We start from the raw sequence: 17,773 nt of genomic DNA, 5'->3' as shown, positions 1-17,773 counted from the left end.
AATCAAGTCAAGCTCTTTTTGTATGTAATCTCTTAAGTTTTATTCTATTTGGTAGTGAGACATACCGTGATCTCTATCACAATATCATTAAAACTCTTTTTGATGGGTTAGAACAATTCCAACTCTCTCCAATAAAGATCGTTGATCCGAAAATGATCCTAGTGAGTTCTTACAATCTATCAGTAATGCCTAACAGCATATAGTAGCAACCAAGCAGAATAAAAAAATAAACTCTTAGGTGCAGTTATCATATGATTCAGTTCTTCTATTATGAGTTTCGACTCGATGGAGGTTATGAAGAACTCGTTAAACTCTATCATTAGTCATATACCAGATTGGCTCGATTCAAGTTCATTGTGAATCCCATAGAAACTCTTTTTCGATATTTTCACTTGCTCTGGCCAGAGATTTTTTGAACTTAATCTCACGAATAGTATAGGACTACTCCTTTTCTACCAAGATCGATAGATTTCATCTAGGTGCATCCTACTCCAAATAGCGAATCTGAATCAACTATAGTCAACATACATAGTAAAGATCCAAATGGTTAGGGACCAAAGAAATGCACAGTCAAAATATAGTAGTCTTACTACGAATAGCTGAGGCACCATAGATCAAAGGATCACTCACACCACTGCAACATCGAAAAAATTACTGATGAGTAAGTAGACATTCAAATGATTTTTCATGTTGATCACGCTTAGTGTAAATTATTTTTTAACAACCACCTGCACTCTTATTCTAATGTCTCTATACTACAGACTCGAGACTCATTTGTCTGGAAGGAAGGTGATCCATGCATCGATCTAACTGGATCGATCACTATCCTCTATGATGATCTTCTGATCAAAAGTATTTAAAAATTAATCATTAATGATGTATGTCTCAAATTTTTAATATTTTGAGAATATACAAAATCATTTTTGTTAATTTTTAGGATAAATTATGGATACATACAATATGATCAATAATAAAAACTACCCATTAGGTACAAAAATATGTCATATAAAAATGGTATGCATCAATTAAGATTAGTTTATAAGGCATACATTTAACAATTATGATATCCTATTTATTTTTTATTACTTTTCATAATAATATTATTATTTTCTATTACATCAATAGAAAAAAAAGCTTCATTTTAGTAAAATCGTTGAGAAGAAGAAGCTATAACTACTATTTATGTAGTTTTATTAAGTAAACGGGAGTCATTTATATTTATACAAATTTATATGAAGTGATTTATGCCTCTAAAACTCTCATTTGACAAAATAGGAAGTCATACAAGGTTATATAATATCATACCAAGAGATAGGTCATATTTTTTGATCCAGATGTCATAGGATGCAAAAACAATACTTTTATATTACTTCTTGATGGCTTATATGATTTTTTGATTATTTTTATGATATTCTATTTACTTTTTATGACTTCTGGTGATAGTATTATTTCTTCTTATTGCACCAATAGAAATAAAAAAGCTCCATTTCAGAAAAGCTATTAAGAAGAAGAAGCTATAGCTACTATTCATGCATTTTTATCAGATAAATAAAAGTCATTTATATTCATATAAGTTTATATAAAGTGATTTATACCTCTAAAATATTTATTTGATAAAATAAAAAGTTATACAAGGCTATTTGATGTCATACCAAGAGATTGAAAGTTATATTTTTTGATCTGGATATTAAAGGATGTAAAAAGAAGACTTTTATATTACTTCTTGATGGCTTATATGATTTTTCGATTGTTATTATGATATCCTGTTTGCTTTTTATGACTTTTGATGATAGTATTATTACTTTCTGTTGCACTAATAAAAAAAAGCTTCATTTCAACAAAATCGTTAAAAGGAAGAAGCTATAGCTACTATTCATACAGTTTTATTAAGTAAACGGAAGACGTTTATATTCATACAAGTTCATATAAAATGACTTATGCCTCTAAAACTCTTATTTGATAAAATAAAAAGTCGTACAAGGCTATATGATGTTATATCAAGAGATAGGAAGCTATTTTTTTGATCCGGATGTCATAAGATGCAAAAAGAAGACTTCTATATTACGTATTGATGGCTTATATAATTTTTCGATAATTTTTATGACATCCTGTTTGCTTTTTATGACTTCCGATGATAGTATTATTATTTTTCATTGCACCAAAAGAAAAAAAAAGCTCTATTTCCACAATACGATTTAGAAGAAAAAGCTATAACTACTGTTTATGTGATTTTATTAAGTAAACGGGAGTCATTTATATTCATACAAATCTATATGATGTGATTTATACCTCTAAAATACTCATTTGTCAAAATAAAAAGTCATATAAGGCTATATGATATCATACCAAGACATTTAAGGTCATATTTCTTAATCTGGATATTATAGGATGCAAAAAGAAGACTTCTATATTACTTCTTGATGGCTTATATGACTTTTTAATCATTATTATAATATCCTATTTGCTTTTTATGACTTTTTATGATGATATTATTATTTTCTGTTACATCAATAAAAAAAAATCTTCATTTCAGCAAAATCATTAAGAAAAAAGCTATAGCTACTATTCATACAGTTTTATTAAGTAAATAGTAATCATTTATATTCATACAAGTTCATATAAAGTGATTTATGCCTCTAAAATTCTCATTTAACAAAACAGGAAGTTATACAAGACTATATGATGTCATATCAAAAGATAGAAAGTCATATTTCTTGATCTGAATATCATAAAATGCAAAAAGAAGACTTCTATATTATTTTTTGATAGATTATATGACTTTTCGATTATTCTTATGACATCCTATTTACTCTTTATTACTTTCTATGATGTTTTTATTACTTTCTTTTGCACCAATAAAAAAAAGCTCTATTTCAACCTATCAACGTATTAGCTCTATTTAACTACCCAAGAAGTTGCTGTAATAAAAGATTTATATAAAAAAAAATTTATAAAGTGAAAGATAAACCTTATGGATATGATATGTTATTTTGAAGCAGTTGAAATATGCAAAATGTTAGCATAACTTCAGATGCACATGATTCGCTGTAAAAAAATCTTAAATGCTGAAAATATTTTGGAGGAAAAAAGGTATACATCTAATGCTCAAAAAGAAGTAGAACTAAATGAGGTAGAAAAAAGAGAAAACAACATTCAAAATGATCAAGTATGAGCAAAATAGAGTTCTTGGAAGTATTTTGAAGGGAAAAAAATATTTTCATCATAATAAAATTTTAAAAAATTATTAAATCTCTGTAGTATTAGAAAATAATGTAGTTATTTTTATTAATTCTGATCTCAGGTACTGAGTTGATGGATACGAGAGATATGTCTTCTATGCTACGTAGATAGGCTGTAGTGTGCGGTGCACGAAGAATTAAAAAAAAAAAAAAAAAAAAAAAAAAGACACAAACGGCCCAAGGCCGCTTCCAAAATAGCGAAGTGGGCCTTTTTTGTACACTTAAAACCCTTCTAAATTCTTACAATTCTTCCGAATCTCCTCGGCTCCGGATTTTACGGCTTCCCTCTTTCATATCCTTACATACATAAATGGTTAGCAAGCACCACCGTGAAAAAAAGAAACGACAAGAAAGAACAAAAAAATCCATCTCTTCTGTGCTTTTTGATTCGTCTATTCCTCATTCCTCTCCCTCGTGCTGTCAGTCGAAGCAGAGCAAAGAAAGCGAAAGCGAACACAGCGGAGAATTTCACACTCTTCCGATCAGGTTCGTCTTTCGATCGATTTCTTGCATATCTTTTCATCCCTGATTATAATCACGTCTGTTTATATCGAGATAGGTTTCAATTCTTTTTCAAATTTCTAGTAGATTGATTGTATGGGAGAAAATAATAGACGTTCTTTTTCTTTTCTTGAAATTTTCAGAACCCATTTCAGAAGAATTTGCGCAAAATCATCTTATTTTTACCAGGATTTAAATTCTCCTGTTAACTCCTTGATTGCCACAACAGCGGAAAAAAAAAAAAAAAAAGAACATTTTTAGTCCTGTTTTTCAGTTTTCTTGTGACCTAATTCATCTTACCCAGTCTTCATTCTCTTATGGGCTGGAGTTTTCTTTTATCGTTCTACTGAATCGTCCAGCAAAGGATTGGTTCTCTTGGAATTCTTTTTTTTTTTTTTTTTTCTTTTAATTTTTGATGATAAGGGACGCTGAGAAGAGAAGCCACCGGGCTTTTATTAGTTTTCAGATAGAAAATCTCTGGAATTCTTGACTATTCTTCCCGTTCTTTTTTGATGTTTTCAGTGCCTCTGATGGGTAGAAATCTAATTCTGGTGCTCCGTAAGGAGTTCGAAAACCTCGACAAGGACACGGAGAGCCGCAGGGTAGCCATGAAGGCTGTAGAATCTTATATCAAGGACCTGGACTCTAGAACCATCCCCCTCTTTATTGCTCAAATCTGTGAAACCAAGGAGCTGGGCTTATCCTTCGGCGAGGGCAAGGTATACCTGTTTGAGGTTCTTGCAAGGGTCCATGGCCGCAACATCGTGCCACATATCGACAGCATCATGTCGATGATCATACAGACCTTGTTGTCGAGTGCCGGATCTTTTGCGCTTTACAAGGCATGCTCCAAAGTTGTTTCTGCAATTGCTCGGTATGGTGTCGATCATTCCAAGCCAGATGATGAGAAGAGGAGGATTGTTTCCTCCCTCTGCAAGCCGCTCTCTGATTGTTTGATGGGTCCCCAGGAGAGTGTCACCTCCGGGACGGCTCTATGCCTGAAGGCTCTTGTGGAGTCTGATAAATGGCGGTTTGTATCGGATGAATTGGTGAATGAAGTCTGCCTAAATGTTGCTGGGGCTCTTGAGGAGAAGCAGACTCAGACAACTTCTCATTTGGCATTGGTTGTGGCTCTACTGAAGGACAACGCTCTGATAGTTGATGCTTATGCAAGGTCTCTTGTGAGATCTGGCTTACAGATTTTGAGTGCTGGTGTTAAAGATAGTGATTCTCGGGTAAGGTTATCAGCCATTCAGATGACTAATTTCTTGATGAAGTATGTTGATTCGAGGAGCATCTTTTCAGAAATTTCGAACATTGTTGATGTCGTGGGGAAATGCCAGAGCGATCATATGCTGAATGTCAGAGGTGCAGCTTTCGAGGCATTGCAGACCGCGAAGACAATAGCTGCAAAGAAAGGATCCAGATATGAAGTCTCTTCAAATCCAATCACTGGTTCAGATTTTGATAGGAGAAACAATGGGGGTAATCTATGGGCTGCCAAAGATCATATAGTCAAGAGGAGTACTGGCTCTCCTGAAGTTCCCACTCCTGAATCACAAACTGTTGATTCTTTTGTTGATTCACTGTTCCCAGTTGACCAATCATCTGGTGACTTTGTGCATGCTAGATGTGCCAAAAGAAGGTCGTGGAGTGCTGACTTTGGTGTGATGGAGAGGACATTGAAAGATGGCTGCCTTTGCGAGGCTGGCTCCAGTGGTGTTGGTTCAGTAATTCATTTTGGGCAGTCTAATAATGGAGGGCTAAGTGAGACACACAAAGAACACTGGGAGACATCATCTGAAGTTGCCCAGACCAGCATCACAAGAGCCATTACTCCCAGTCCTCAGGTATATGTTCTGAGTTACATGGATTTTGATATGCTTTATTTTTGTCGGAACTTGTATTCTGAAAATGCCTATTTACAATGACACTGCATTTGATTGTTGGACGGGCACTTGAACCATTGTATGGTTTTCTTTCATTTTCTTGCAACCCCCATCTCATGATGCAATTTCTAGCTACGTATTTCTTTATAATTTTGTTCCTATCTTAAATACAATGATCTTGTACAACAAAAGGCATCATCTCTTCGTGGGATAGTTTATGGGCTTAAGTATTACTAGTTTTGTAGTTTCATTCAGCTAGAATTTTTTTTGAAAAAGATGGATTCAGTAAATAGAAAAATCAGGACACAAATGTTTCTGAAAGTTCCTGTAATTATCAAGGACTTCCACATCAGTGTTTAAGTCAAGTAATTATCGGTACTGTTGCCTTTCTTGTAAACTGTAGTAGCTTATGTCACTATCTCTTTTCTTTTAAGCACTAGTTTTAATATTTCTTTTCATGGATCATAACTAGTTCTGGGTCTGGACATGCAAGGTGAAACCATACAAGCTGATAGGATTATCTAGTACCAGAAGAGAAGCAATAATGTGTTCCTGCTTGTGTTGGTCTTTCAGATATCTAGACAATATGTTACTGCTGATGACGTAAAGGTATGCTCAACTCCACATAAGATTCTCCGATCTCATCAGAATTCAGTAAATCCGAGCTTGGAAGACCTTGAGCAAGAACATAGTAAGATGCCAATGAGCACAGCCACAGGTGACAAGCGGTGGAACCATGGAATGGCAGTAAGTGAAAATGATCTCTCTCAGATTTTGAACTGTGAGGTTAAAGCAAGGAGGAGTCATGAAAATGGGAGAAAGCTGGACAATCGGCAGCATATCCGAGATGCCGATTTGGTGACTCAAACCATGGACTTGGTGTCATCCATGGGTGATCATCATGCAGTTAGAGCTTGCACATCCTTTCGTGGATCAGATTGCGAAGACAGAAATGAAAGTCGAATTCCGAGCAAAAGGAGTATATGTGGTAGAGCTGCTCTCTATTTCATTTGTTGCCTTTGCATAACTTTTCTCGCTATTGTCTTGTCGGAGTGGTGGATTGATGATGATGAGGTTTCTCACATAGTTCCAACATAATGCCCAGGTGTGGTGGACTGATGATGACAGTAATTTTGTAGTTCCAGCATAACGCCGGTTGTCGTTGACATTTTGTTTTTGTTTCTGTTTCTGTTTTTGTTTTTCTTGCAATTAATGTTGTTGTGTATAATGCTGAGTTTTCTAAATTTTTTTTGTGACAATTATGTATTTTGACTGGCTATATACATAATATGCTTTTACCATAATTAGAGTAGACTATCAGCAAAATGTCTAGAGCCAATGTGCGGTTTTTGAGGTTATGGCTCTAAAGAATCAGAGATATTTGTATATGGTTGCTGTTTAGGGTTTCCCTAAGTTGGACATGATTGAGCTTTCTCCAGTGTCATGGTATGTAGCATTGACTTGCTGCTACAGAAGGAGAGGTTCAGAAATTAGGTATGCTCCATCTAGGGTTTGTTCACTTCTGATAGTATTAATCTTCACGGTGGTGCTCTGTTGTTTTAGAAGTCATGATGTTGGCACTAATTCAAAATCTCCTTCCAACAGTGCTGTGCATGATCTAATATGTGCATTTTTTCCTTGCTTATCTAATTGTTCTTCGCACCCTTGTAGCTCCCATGAGTGAGCCAGCAAAAAAGAAGGAAAAAAAAAGAATCACCCCTTTTGATCTCATTGTGGGGCAGTTATAATCAACTAAAGAATTACCCATCCTATCCTTGGTTTGCAGGTGGTCCTCCATGCTTGTGAACTGCCTCGGAGCATTTCTATAAATCCAGTTTCAAAGATTCAGGTACTGACTTGCGCTCTTACTGGTATCAGTGCTTCCCCGGTATGGCACTGTACCAGTGTATGATATGCATCTCGCTTTTTCTGTGCCACCATCAAGTGGTGTATCATGTGTTGGTAACTTTGACATACCAGTCCATAAGTGTAGTAGGTAGTGGTATTTCAGCCCTTGTCTTACTTTCTTCTTCTTCTTCTTCTTCTTCTTTTGTCATATGCATTCCTCTCCTTTCTCTGTTAATAACGACTCATCACATTTGCATGCTTCATCATCCATTTCCAAAAAAAAAAAAAAAAAAAAATTCCCATCCAAACTAGACAACAATCCGTTAAGTGCTGAAGACACAACTGACTAAAATTTGGCAATCTCTTTTTGCTGATACATGGAGGAAAGATGCTGAATTCTGACATCAGTTTCTACTTGTCAGAGTAATCTGAGCCCTGTAGCCTACCAGCATAACTTGCATCATCCATTCTGTCAGATGACTAATGACTGGCTGCTGATAGCTACAGATTTCTTGCTGTACGTTGCCACATATTTAATGCTACAATGTCCTTAGGGTAAAAATGGATATAAGCTCAGCCTTAAGTTGCACACCGGTTACAGCTTGTCAGAAAAGAGTTTAACATGTAGTTACGTAAACTGCAAAATAATTTGGTTTTGCATCCGTAAAAACAAATATTTGTAATGAAATATGTATTATAATCATCAGACTGATCTTCTGCATCACATTTCTCATTTGTTGAAACACTTTTCCGAAATCTAAGTACTTAGTAAAGCTTTCCAACTTCAGAAGAGGTTACTACAGATTTCAGAGGATAAGTTTCTTATATTATTAACATAGCTAGAAATGAGGTATTCTATAAGGGAAAATTCACATAATGAATTCCAAGATATTCATTGCCTTTACAACCTTAAAATCATATCTATTAAAGCTACTTTTCTGCTGCTCGTAGACCTGTTAATTTGGAGAAGATAAAATTAATGGTCATTACTATTTATTTTTACTGCCGAGCACCAGATTGCTTATGTCAAAACATTCTATAGCATCTAATTCAAAGATCAAACATTGAATCTTGGTCTTAGAGCTCCCTTTGAAACCATGACAGTCCACCATTGTCCGCAGACTTGAATCAAATGGTATCTTGAATTGTAATTATCACGCCTCCGATCCGAGATCACGAGTCTGGGATCACTACAACTATTGCATATTTATGAAGAACTCTCTTCACAAGCGTGCAAGGTATTCCAAACACGATATTAATGCATTATAGTGGAATTCATAATAAATTTAGTTCAAAATTTAACTAATTAAAATCAATTTTAATCTCTCAAAAATTTTAACAATATTCAAAGATCTTACATCAATTATATTTCAAATAATATTTTTATAAAAATATAATAATAAATATATGTTATCGACTCTCACTTCTAACTTACTTCCAAAGCAGTACCATGTCCGCACTTAAGAATCTGAAATGAAAAAAAAGGAGAGGTAATGAGCTCGATAATCCAGTGAGTAATGAATATCTCAATTAGACATTCCAGATATTATTATATACATGATGTTTAAAAATAAATACCATAAATAAACATAAGAAAATATTTCATTCTTAAATAAATCAAATATTTTCAAATATTTATATGCATATGTAATCCTAAATCCAATTTGAACAAAATACACACAAGTCATTAGGCTTTGATTATGATCAATATTTAACTCTTATTAGTAGGATCCACTGAATGCTAATGTTTAATCCCATTGACAGGGTTCACTGAATACCAATATTTAACTTTCATTGATAAAATCTACTGAGTACCAACGTTTAACCTCCATCGGTAGGGTCCATCGAGTACCAATACTTAACCCCCATTGCTAAGATCTATTAAGTACCAATATTTAATCGTCATTGACAAGATCTACTAAGTACCAACATTTAACCCCCTTTGGCATGGGTCACTGAAATATGTTGGAATTTGAGGTTTAAGGTATGCATGTTTATTTCAAAACTTTATTTTCTAAACATCACAGCAGAATACAAGGTTAAAATACTTTTAATCTAAATCATGCATGCATAAAAATATAAAACCACAAGAATCTAATTCATGTGTTGAAATTGAAATACGCTGAAATTTAGATTGTAATCAATTTACATATCTATTTCGCAATTCCTTTCTTTGAATCTGGATCTGGAAGAAAAGAGATTTTCTTCTAGCCATATAAGTATCTAGCCTCTACAGATATCCACTCAGGATCAGTCTGGAATAGCTCTCTAGAAATTAAATTTTCTTCTCTAAAAAAATTCAGCTTACTGAATCTGAACGAAGCCTGGATTGTGATCAACACTTGATCTCTTTTCTTGATCTTTTTCTTCTCCTCTTCTCTAACATTTCTCCTTTGCTATGTGCTGCTAGTAGATGCTGGAAACCAGCAAGGAAGAAAACACCCAAAGCCTTGGGAATGGAAGAGCTTGGGACGTCCCAAAGGATTGGGCGTGTGGGATGCCCAAGGGGAGAAGAGAAAGAGAGAGGAAGAGAGGGCATGGGAGTCTCCTTTGTGGCATGTGGAGTGCTGGTTTGGATGTTCTAGGGACCTTATGGGAGGTCCCTTTAAATAGGCATAAGGATTCCTACTTGCATTGGGTTTCCTAATAACTTAAGTTATCCAATTTATTTTAGGAGACCCTTTAGGTGCCAACAATTGGAGCCCTTTCACCTATTATTTCATATCCCAAAACACACCCAAGGGATGGCCCATATAAGATCAAGAGGCCCTCTAATCATAGGACACACCCAACTTGATCAAATCAAGCTGGCGCCCAAGATAAACTATCAAAAAAATTAATTAGGGACTTGCATTCTAAATTCAATTAATCCAAAATCTTAGGCACCCAATAATTGAAGTCTCATAAATCTAATTCATGTAGGTTATCAGTAGGTAATTAAGTTTGAATTATCTTATCAAATAAGTAATCCAAACGAAAAGAGGAATTGGATCTAACCATATGCTAGCAAGGTTACCTTGAACCCAATCAGATTTTTTTAAACCCAATTGACACTTCATAAGCTCAATTACTAATTTCAGACCTAATCTCTTTATTGTATGATCCCATAGGTTCAATTCTATATGGTTGTGAGTTATACAATGATCTCTATCAAAGTATAATTGAAACTCTTTTCAATGGGTCGAAATAATTTCACTCTAACTCATCAAGGATTGTCGATTCAGAACAATCCTAGTGAGCTCTTACAATTCACCAGTGACACCTTGTAGTATGTAGTGACAACTCAGTAGAACTGAAATGAATCTTTAGGTATAGTTAACATGTGATTCAGTCTCTCTATCATGAATTCCGACTTGATGGTAGGTTATGGATAAATCGTCAAACATCAACATCAGTTATATAATAGATTCGATTGGCTCAAGTCCAGTTATGATTTTTATAAAAACTCTTTTTCATCAATCACATTACTGTAGCCACAGATTCTCGGACTCAGTTTCTCAAATCTCATAAGACTACTTCTTTCTACCAAGTTTTATAGATCCCATCTTGATGTGCACCCTACCTCTATAGTGGACCAACTGTTGTCAATATCTACTATAATGACTCATTAAGATCCATGTTTATGTATTAATTAAACTCTAGTAGTCTCACTGTGAGCAGTAGTGCCATCTTAGATCAAAAGATCGGTCATACAACTATAGTATCGAGATGGTCACTGACGATCGAGTAGAAATTTAAGTGATCTCTCATATGGTCACGCATAGTACTAGTTGTTCTCTAACAACTACTCGCACTCATCGTCCAGTGTCTCTACACTGTAGACTAAAGACTCATCTATCTCGAAAGAAGTGATCCGTGCGTTAGTCTATCCAAATCGATCACCGTCCTTATGATGATCCTATGATCGAGAGTATTTAAGAATTAAATACATATCTCTAATTCTCAATACCTTAAGAATATATATCAAAACTAATTTCATGGACGATTCAAGGATACATCATACTTGAATAAAAAATAAATTTATCCTTTTATTGATCAAATCAATATATTAAGTATAAAATTATATCCTAGAGTTAATACAATGTGTCAGCTATATTGACTTCTAGGACATACATCTAACAATCTTCCACTTGGATTAAAACCAATTGGCCACAAATCTAAGTCCCATCTTCTCAAGATAGACTTCCATTTTCGGTTGGCTCAACTACTTAGCCAACGGGTCTACCATGTTGTTCGCGAAGTCTACTCTTCGCACCTCGATATGTTTCTTTTCGAGGTAGTCACATATAATATGATACCACTGCTCGATGTACTTTAATTTCTGATGAGACCTCGACTCCTTAGCAAGTACTATGGCTTTATTATTGTCGCAATAGAGTGGTATGGCATCCGATGTCAAAACCCCAAGTTTCATCACAAACTTCTTGAATTAGAAGCTTTCCTTTGCAGCATCTGAAGCAGCGACATACTCAGCCTCCGTAGTCAAATCTACTATGATGAGTTGATTGGAACTCTTCCAACTAATCATGCCACCATTGCAAACGAACACATATCTTGACATACACTTTCTATTATCAGGATCAGATATAAAGTCTGAGTCAGTATATCCCTCGACTCACAGCTCAGAATCTCCTCCAAAGATTAAGAACAAATCTTTAGTCCTTCTTAAATACTTAAGGATGTTCTTCACAGCTATCTAGTGCTCCTCATCTGGATTCGACTGATACCTGCTCGTGATGCTCACAGCAAAGACAATATCAGGTCGAGTACATAACATAGCGTATATGAGGCTCCCTATTGTCGAAGCGTTAGGAATCCTACTCATGTGCTGCACCTCAGATGTGGTCAGATACATTATCTTGAAAAGACTAATACCATGCCTAAGAGGTAAGAGTCTTCTTTTGGAGTTTTTTATACTGAACCACTTCAGTACTTTCTCTATGTACAGCTTTTGTAACAGGCCTAGCATCTATTTAGATCTATCCCTATAGACCTTTATTCCGAGTATTGAGTTCCAGTGGTGCAGCGGAAGGGTTAGGTGTTTAAAATTTTCATTCAAAATATTCGATGCACTAAAAATCCCAATGCCCAGAAATCTTTGACTATAACAATCAAAGTATAATAAATATAAATTAGAATAAGAAGAATACCTGTAGCACTAATTCTAATTTTTACAAAGCATCCAAGTGTCCACCCTCCAATGATGATCTACACGAAAACTGAATCAAAGACAGAGCTTCTTCTTCACCTTGCTTCAAGAGTTCTAGCCACTAGAACTCGACTAGCCTCATATCGATCAGGTTTTTTCAAGAAACTGACTCTATCCTCTTAGAACCTCTCCTCTAGACTTCTGATCTTCCTTCTTTAGGATCCTCACAACTCTTGTTAGGATCAGATAAGGCTTTGTCTTAAATCTCAAAGCCTTGTCCTAAAACTAAGATAGGTTGTAAGAAAGAAAAGAGAGCAACAAAGACAAAATTGAAAACTCTTTCTAAATTCCTCGGACACCCAGTGCCCCAACCAATTTATAGCCACCAGAAAGATGCCAAAAAAGAGGGATGCACCTCATCCAAGAGGCCTATCTAATCTGATTATCAGAGATAAGAGTTCCTTCGAACAGAAGGACTCTTATCAATGATACGTCGATCAGCACCCTGCTCTATGCACGCGATTAGAGAAGGAATATTTTTGCATCCCTTCAAAAATTAAAAAAATACTCAAAACTCTATGTGGATAGAGGATTCAATCTTAATTTTAGAACATATAATGAGTGGATAAAAATTTTCACAAATGAATGTATTCTCACATCCTTTCACGTGAAGTCTGATCACCACGTGTGCAGGCATGAGGTGGAACTTATGGCATCCATTTGGTATCCAGATAAGTCTAAAAAAATTTTTAAAAAAATTATCAAAAATAGCTTGTAAAATGTAGAATGTTATCACCAAAAATCATTCCATTTTGAAAGCATTTAATAAGGATAAGGACTCTCCAAATCTCAGAGAGATGCAATGCTTCTGTGTGCATGCGAGACTTCCTTCCTTTTTTTAATTTTTCTCCGCCTCAAAAATTTTAAAAAAAATACATATCATACTTTGAGATGTGCATCAGATGATGGAGGATGATATGAGCTGTCACACACATCTTAATCCTTTGCCAGAAGGATTCTTTTCTTCTGCCTACGCCAACACTTGTACGCAAAACCTGTTTTGAGCCAAGAGTCCTTCACAACTTGGACTCTTCATAATTGACGTTAAAATGGGATGTGGTGCCCCAATTTAGGTTGCTTCTAGGTGGCATGACCTGACTCAAATACCCACTAAATTAGGCTAGCTAATTAGCAAGGGATGAGATCAAATTGACCTCCAAAGGAGCAAGGGTTCCACACGTGCTAGCATGCTTACCGGAGCCCTAATTGAATCCAAAATTCCAATCTACCTTTTTCAAAAGGATCCTTGGCCAATTTCTATATGTGTGTGATCCATTGAATTCCACATCTAGCTAACAGTAGGTTTGGATGCAAGTTGATCAAATTTGATTAGATTTTAATCTAATTGATTTAGATCCAATCGAGCTAACCCGAGTTCAACAATTATATCTTTTCTAATTGGCAATCGAATTAAACTCTTTAATTCGATAAAAAATCTACAAATCAAGATTGACGTCTAGCAACATATCATGACTACTGAAAAGATATAGAATTTTGATAAAAATACTAAATATACCATTCAGTGGCAAGTTACCATACAATTCAATCATTCGATTATCCCTGCACCCTGAATATGTTCATGAGTATGGAATCATGTCAAACTCAAACACATATTCATATCGATTCTCAATTAACCAATGATGACTCCAATGAAGAAGTATTAAAAATTCTTTCTAATCTTTTTTCTGCTTCCGACCAAAATAGTTTTTTCAAGTCATCTAGGATTGAGAATAGACAGGATGCGATTTTCTCTTACTAGGAGTGATCGATTCCATGTTGACCTACTCACAACCTCCATATACACTCCACCATATCCAGAACACCCCGTACATGTCTTAATGCCATACCTGAATATGAACTAAAATATGGGTTCATGTGCACAAGATTCTATGATGGTCTAAGTTCTAAAGATCACTTGCACAACTCCTACTTAGAGAACCATCTTTGATATGCAAGTAAGGCTTCCATAAGATGTTCTCTTTTATTGAGTCAATTCAGTAAATTTATTTTTCAAATGAGTATTCACATCCTTGTATTAGTATTCCACACAAGTGGCTAATGAGATCTGCCACCCTTTCTATGGAGAATAATAGGATATGCCAGTCTATCCGAAATATTGATCTCCGATTCAAGGCTCCTATGATCAGAAATGTTTAAGATTAGGATTTTAAGATTTTAGGTCTCACTAGCATGACTCATTCATGTCTCCTAAAACTATTATCCTAATCTTTAGGGTTCATCATAATCTTAGACATAATAAGATGCAGCTAATATGATGAATCAATACCTCAAATAATAAATATCATTTCATGAGTTGAAAAATTATAAAGAAAAGTTCCATCGTAATACACTTGCGATTAGCTTATAGGGCACTCTTCGTTCAATCTCCCATTACACTAAAGCCAATCGCCTTTATATCTCATACAATCAAGATGGTGATTATATAGCTGCTTTGGTATGGCCTTAGTGAATGGGTATATTATATTATTCTTTCTGTCTACTCATTCAAGGACAACATCTTGTCTCTAACGAGATGAAAGCATCTGAGGATGTGCTTGGACCTACAATAAGACCTTGGTTTCTTTGTTTGAATAATGGTCTCAGTGTTATCACGATAGAGTGACACTAGTCCTTCATTTTTAGGATTGACTCCTAAATCTATGATAAATTTCTTCATCAAGACAGCTTCCTTAATGGCTTCACTAGCAGCGATGTACTCTACCTCAGTAATTGATCCAGATACTATCTGCTGCTTGGAGCTCTTCCAACTCACTGCTCCATCATTTAGGGTAAACACATACCCTGATATCGACTTACTATCATCTACTTTTCAATGATCCTTCCTTGGATCAGCTTGAAATCTGATAGCTATGCCCAAAGCATAAGCTACATCAGTCCTGGTACATAGCATGGCATATATAATTGATCCCATAGCCAAAGCATAAGAGATTTCATTTATCCTCTTTCTCTCCTCTAATGTATTAGGATATATTTTTTTAGAGAGACGTATACCATAATTTGCAGGTAAGTAATCTCTCTTACTAGCCTCCATATTAAACCTCTTTAATATGAGATCTATGTATCGTAACTGACATAAGCCTAATATCCTTTTAGATCTATCTCTATAGATCTTTATACTCAGTATATAGGATACTTCATCCAAATCTTTCATGAAAAACTTATTCGATAGCCAAGTCTTGACCGATTGCATTATTAGAATATCATTCTCAATGAATAGTATGTCATCGACATACAAAACCAAGAAGAGAACAACACTCCCACTTGTCTTCTTATACACATATAGTTCATCCTTATTTTTGATAAAGCCAAACTCTTTGACTGTCATATCAAATCTGATGTTCCAGCTCTTCAAAGCCTGCTTTAATCCATAGATGGATCTCTTTAGCTTGCATACTTGATTTGCCCTCCCACTTGAGATAAATCCCTCTGACTGAGTCATATAGACTTCTTCCTTTAGATTACCATTGAGGAATGCAGTCTTGACATCCATCTGCCAGATCTTATAATCGTTGTATGCTGCTATAGTAAGCAAAATTTAGATGGACTTGAGCATAGCCACGGGTGAGAAGGTTTCATCATAGTCAATTCTTTAGCTTTGACTGAAATTCTTCGCCACCAATCTAGCTTTGTAGATTTTTACTTGGCCATCTGCTCCGATCTTCTTCTTGAAGATCCACTTGCATCCTATTGGGATCACACCCTTAGGTGTATCAACTAAGGTCTGCAGTTGGTTGATATACATCTAGTCCATCTCAGATTTCATGACTTTCAGCCATCTGTTTGAGTCTCTACTCATGACAGCTTCCAAATAGATCAGTGGATCATCATCCTGAATGATGTTGATCATATTGTCATCAAATCTCAGAGATGCATGATGCACTCTATCTGACCTTCGGAGAGGAGATGTATATTGTGGATGTACCTCGTCTTTAGGTACTTCTAATTGAAGATCTTCTTGTGGTCCAACTACTGATATTTTTAGATCAATTTATAGATCATAAACTTTAGTAAGTTTAATATTTCTCTCACTACCTCCTTTTTAGATGAGTTCATTTTTCAAGAAAGTGGCGTGCCTACTAACAAATACCTTTTGTTCAATAGGTGATAGAAATAGTATCCATTAATTTTTTTAAGATACCCTACAAACCTACACTTATCTGATCTAGCACTAAGCTTATGTCCAAAAATACTTCTGATATAAGCAGGATAGTCTCAAGTCTTAAGATGTTTAAGATTAGACTTCTTTCCCTTCCATATCTCATATGGTGTGCTTGCAACAGACTTTGAAGGCATCCTGTTTAATATGTATGTGGCAGTCTCTAGGACATTACCTCTAGAAAGATATTGAAAGATCAGTGAAGCACATTATGGATTGCACCATATCCATCAAAGTGTGATTCTTCTTTTTTGCTACACCATTTAACTGGGGTATATAAGGAGGAATCCATTCAGAGAGAATACCTTTACTTTTAAGATGATCAAAAAATTTACTAGATAAGTATTCTCCTCTTCGATCAGATTGAAGAACCTCGATACCTTTTTCAGATTATTTTTCGATCATACATTGATACTCTTTGAACTTATCAAAGGTTTTGAATTTATATTTTATAAGATACACATATTCGAACCTTGATAAATCTTTCATAAATATGATAAAATAGGAGTATCCTCTTCTGGCCTGAGTTGTTATTGATCCACATACATCTATATATACTAGGGCTAACAACTCATTCGCCCTCTCTCCATATCCAAAAAATGGAGCCTTGGTCATCTTACCCATGAGACAAGATTTATAAGTTTCCAATGATTCATAATCATATGGGTCAAAAAATTCTTTTTGTATAATTTGTTTATCCATGACTCACTAATATGACCAAGGCGATAATGCTAGAGATATGTGATATTCATATCTTCTCTCTTTCTTTTCATATTTTTTTCAATATAAAAATATTTCTTTGAGTACATGAATTAAAAGATTGTTATTAATATAACTACTGCTATAATATTCATTAGAAAAGAAAATAGAGCATCCATTTTTCACTAGCCTTATTTCATAACCTTATTTT

At 35.0% G+C, this 17,773-nt stretch overlaps 1 protein-coding gene across 2 annotated transcripts; it reads left to right on the top strand.

Moving 5' to 3' along the window:
* Window positions 1-3,513: 3,513 nt before the first annotated feature.
* LOC105035886 (protein SINE1) lies at window positions 3,514-6,933 on the top strand. 2 transcript variants are annotated; one of them, XM_073259594.1, is made up of 4 exons: window positions 3,514-3,725; window positions 4,263-5,590; window positions 6,203-6,617; window positions 6,735-6,933. In XM_073259594.1, exons 2-4 carry the CDS (start codon window positions 4,271-4,273, stop codon window positions 6,746-6,748), a joined length of 1,749 nt encoding a protein of 582 aa, XP_073115695.1. In that variant the 5' UTR covers window positions 3,514-3,725; window positions 4,263-4,270; the 3' UTR covers window positions 6,749-6,933. The 2 variants fall into 2 exon arrangements, with proteins under 2 accessions (XP_073115695.1, XP_010909900.1); XM_010911598.4 differs by having other exon boundaries at window positions 3,515-3,725; window positions 6,203-6,933.
* The last annotated feature ends 10,840 nt before the right edge of the window (window positions 6,934-17,773 follow it).

Source organism: Elaeis guineensis, chromosome 6 (genome assembly GCF_000442705.2).
Source record: "Elaeis guineensis isolate ETL-2024a chromosome 6, EG11, whole genome shotgun sequence".
NCBI classification, from domain to species: Eukaryota; Viridiplantae; Streptophyta; class Magnoliopsida; order Arecales; family Arecaceae; genus Elaeis; species Elaeis guineensis.
The sequence above is the reverse complement of the archived record's forward strand: the minus strand, read 5'-3'. Positions and strand labels throughout refer to the sequence as shown.

Bases quoted from the DNA above. Each gene is read 5' to 3' on its own strand.
- LOC105035886 (XM_010911598.4), top strand. From the start codon at position 4,271: ATGGGTAGAAATCTAATTCTGGTGCTCCGTAAGGAGTTCGAAAACCTC. The intron at 5,591-6,202 runs GTATATGTTCTG...TTGGTCTTTCAG, and splicing joins CCATTACTCCCAGTCCTCAG to ATATCTAGACAATATGTTAC.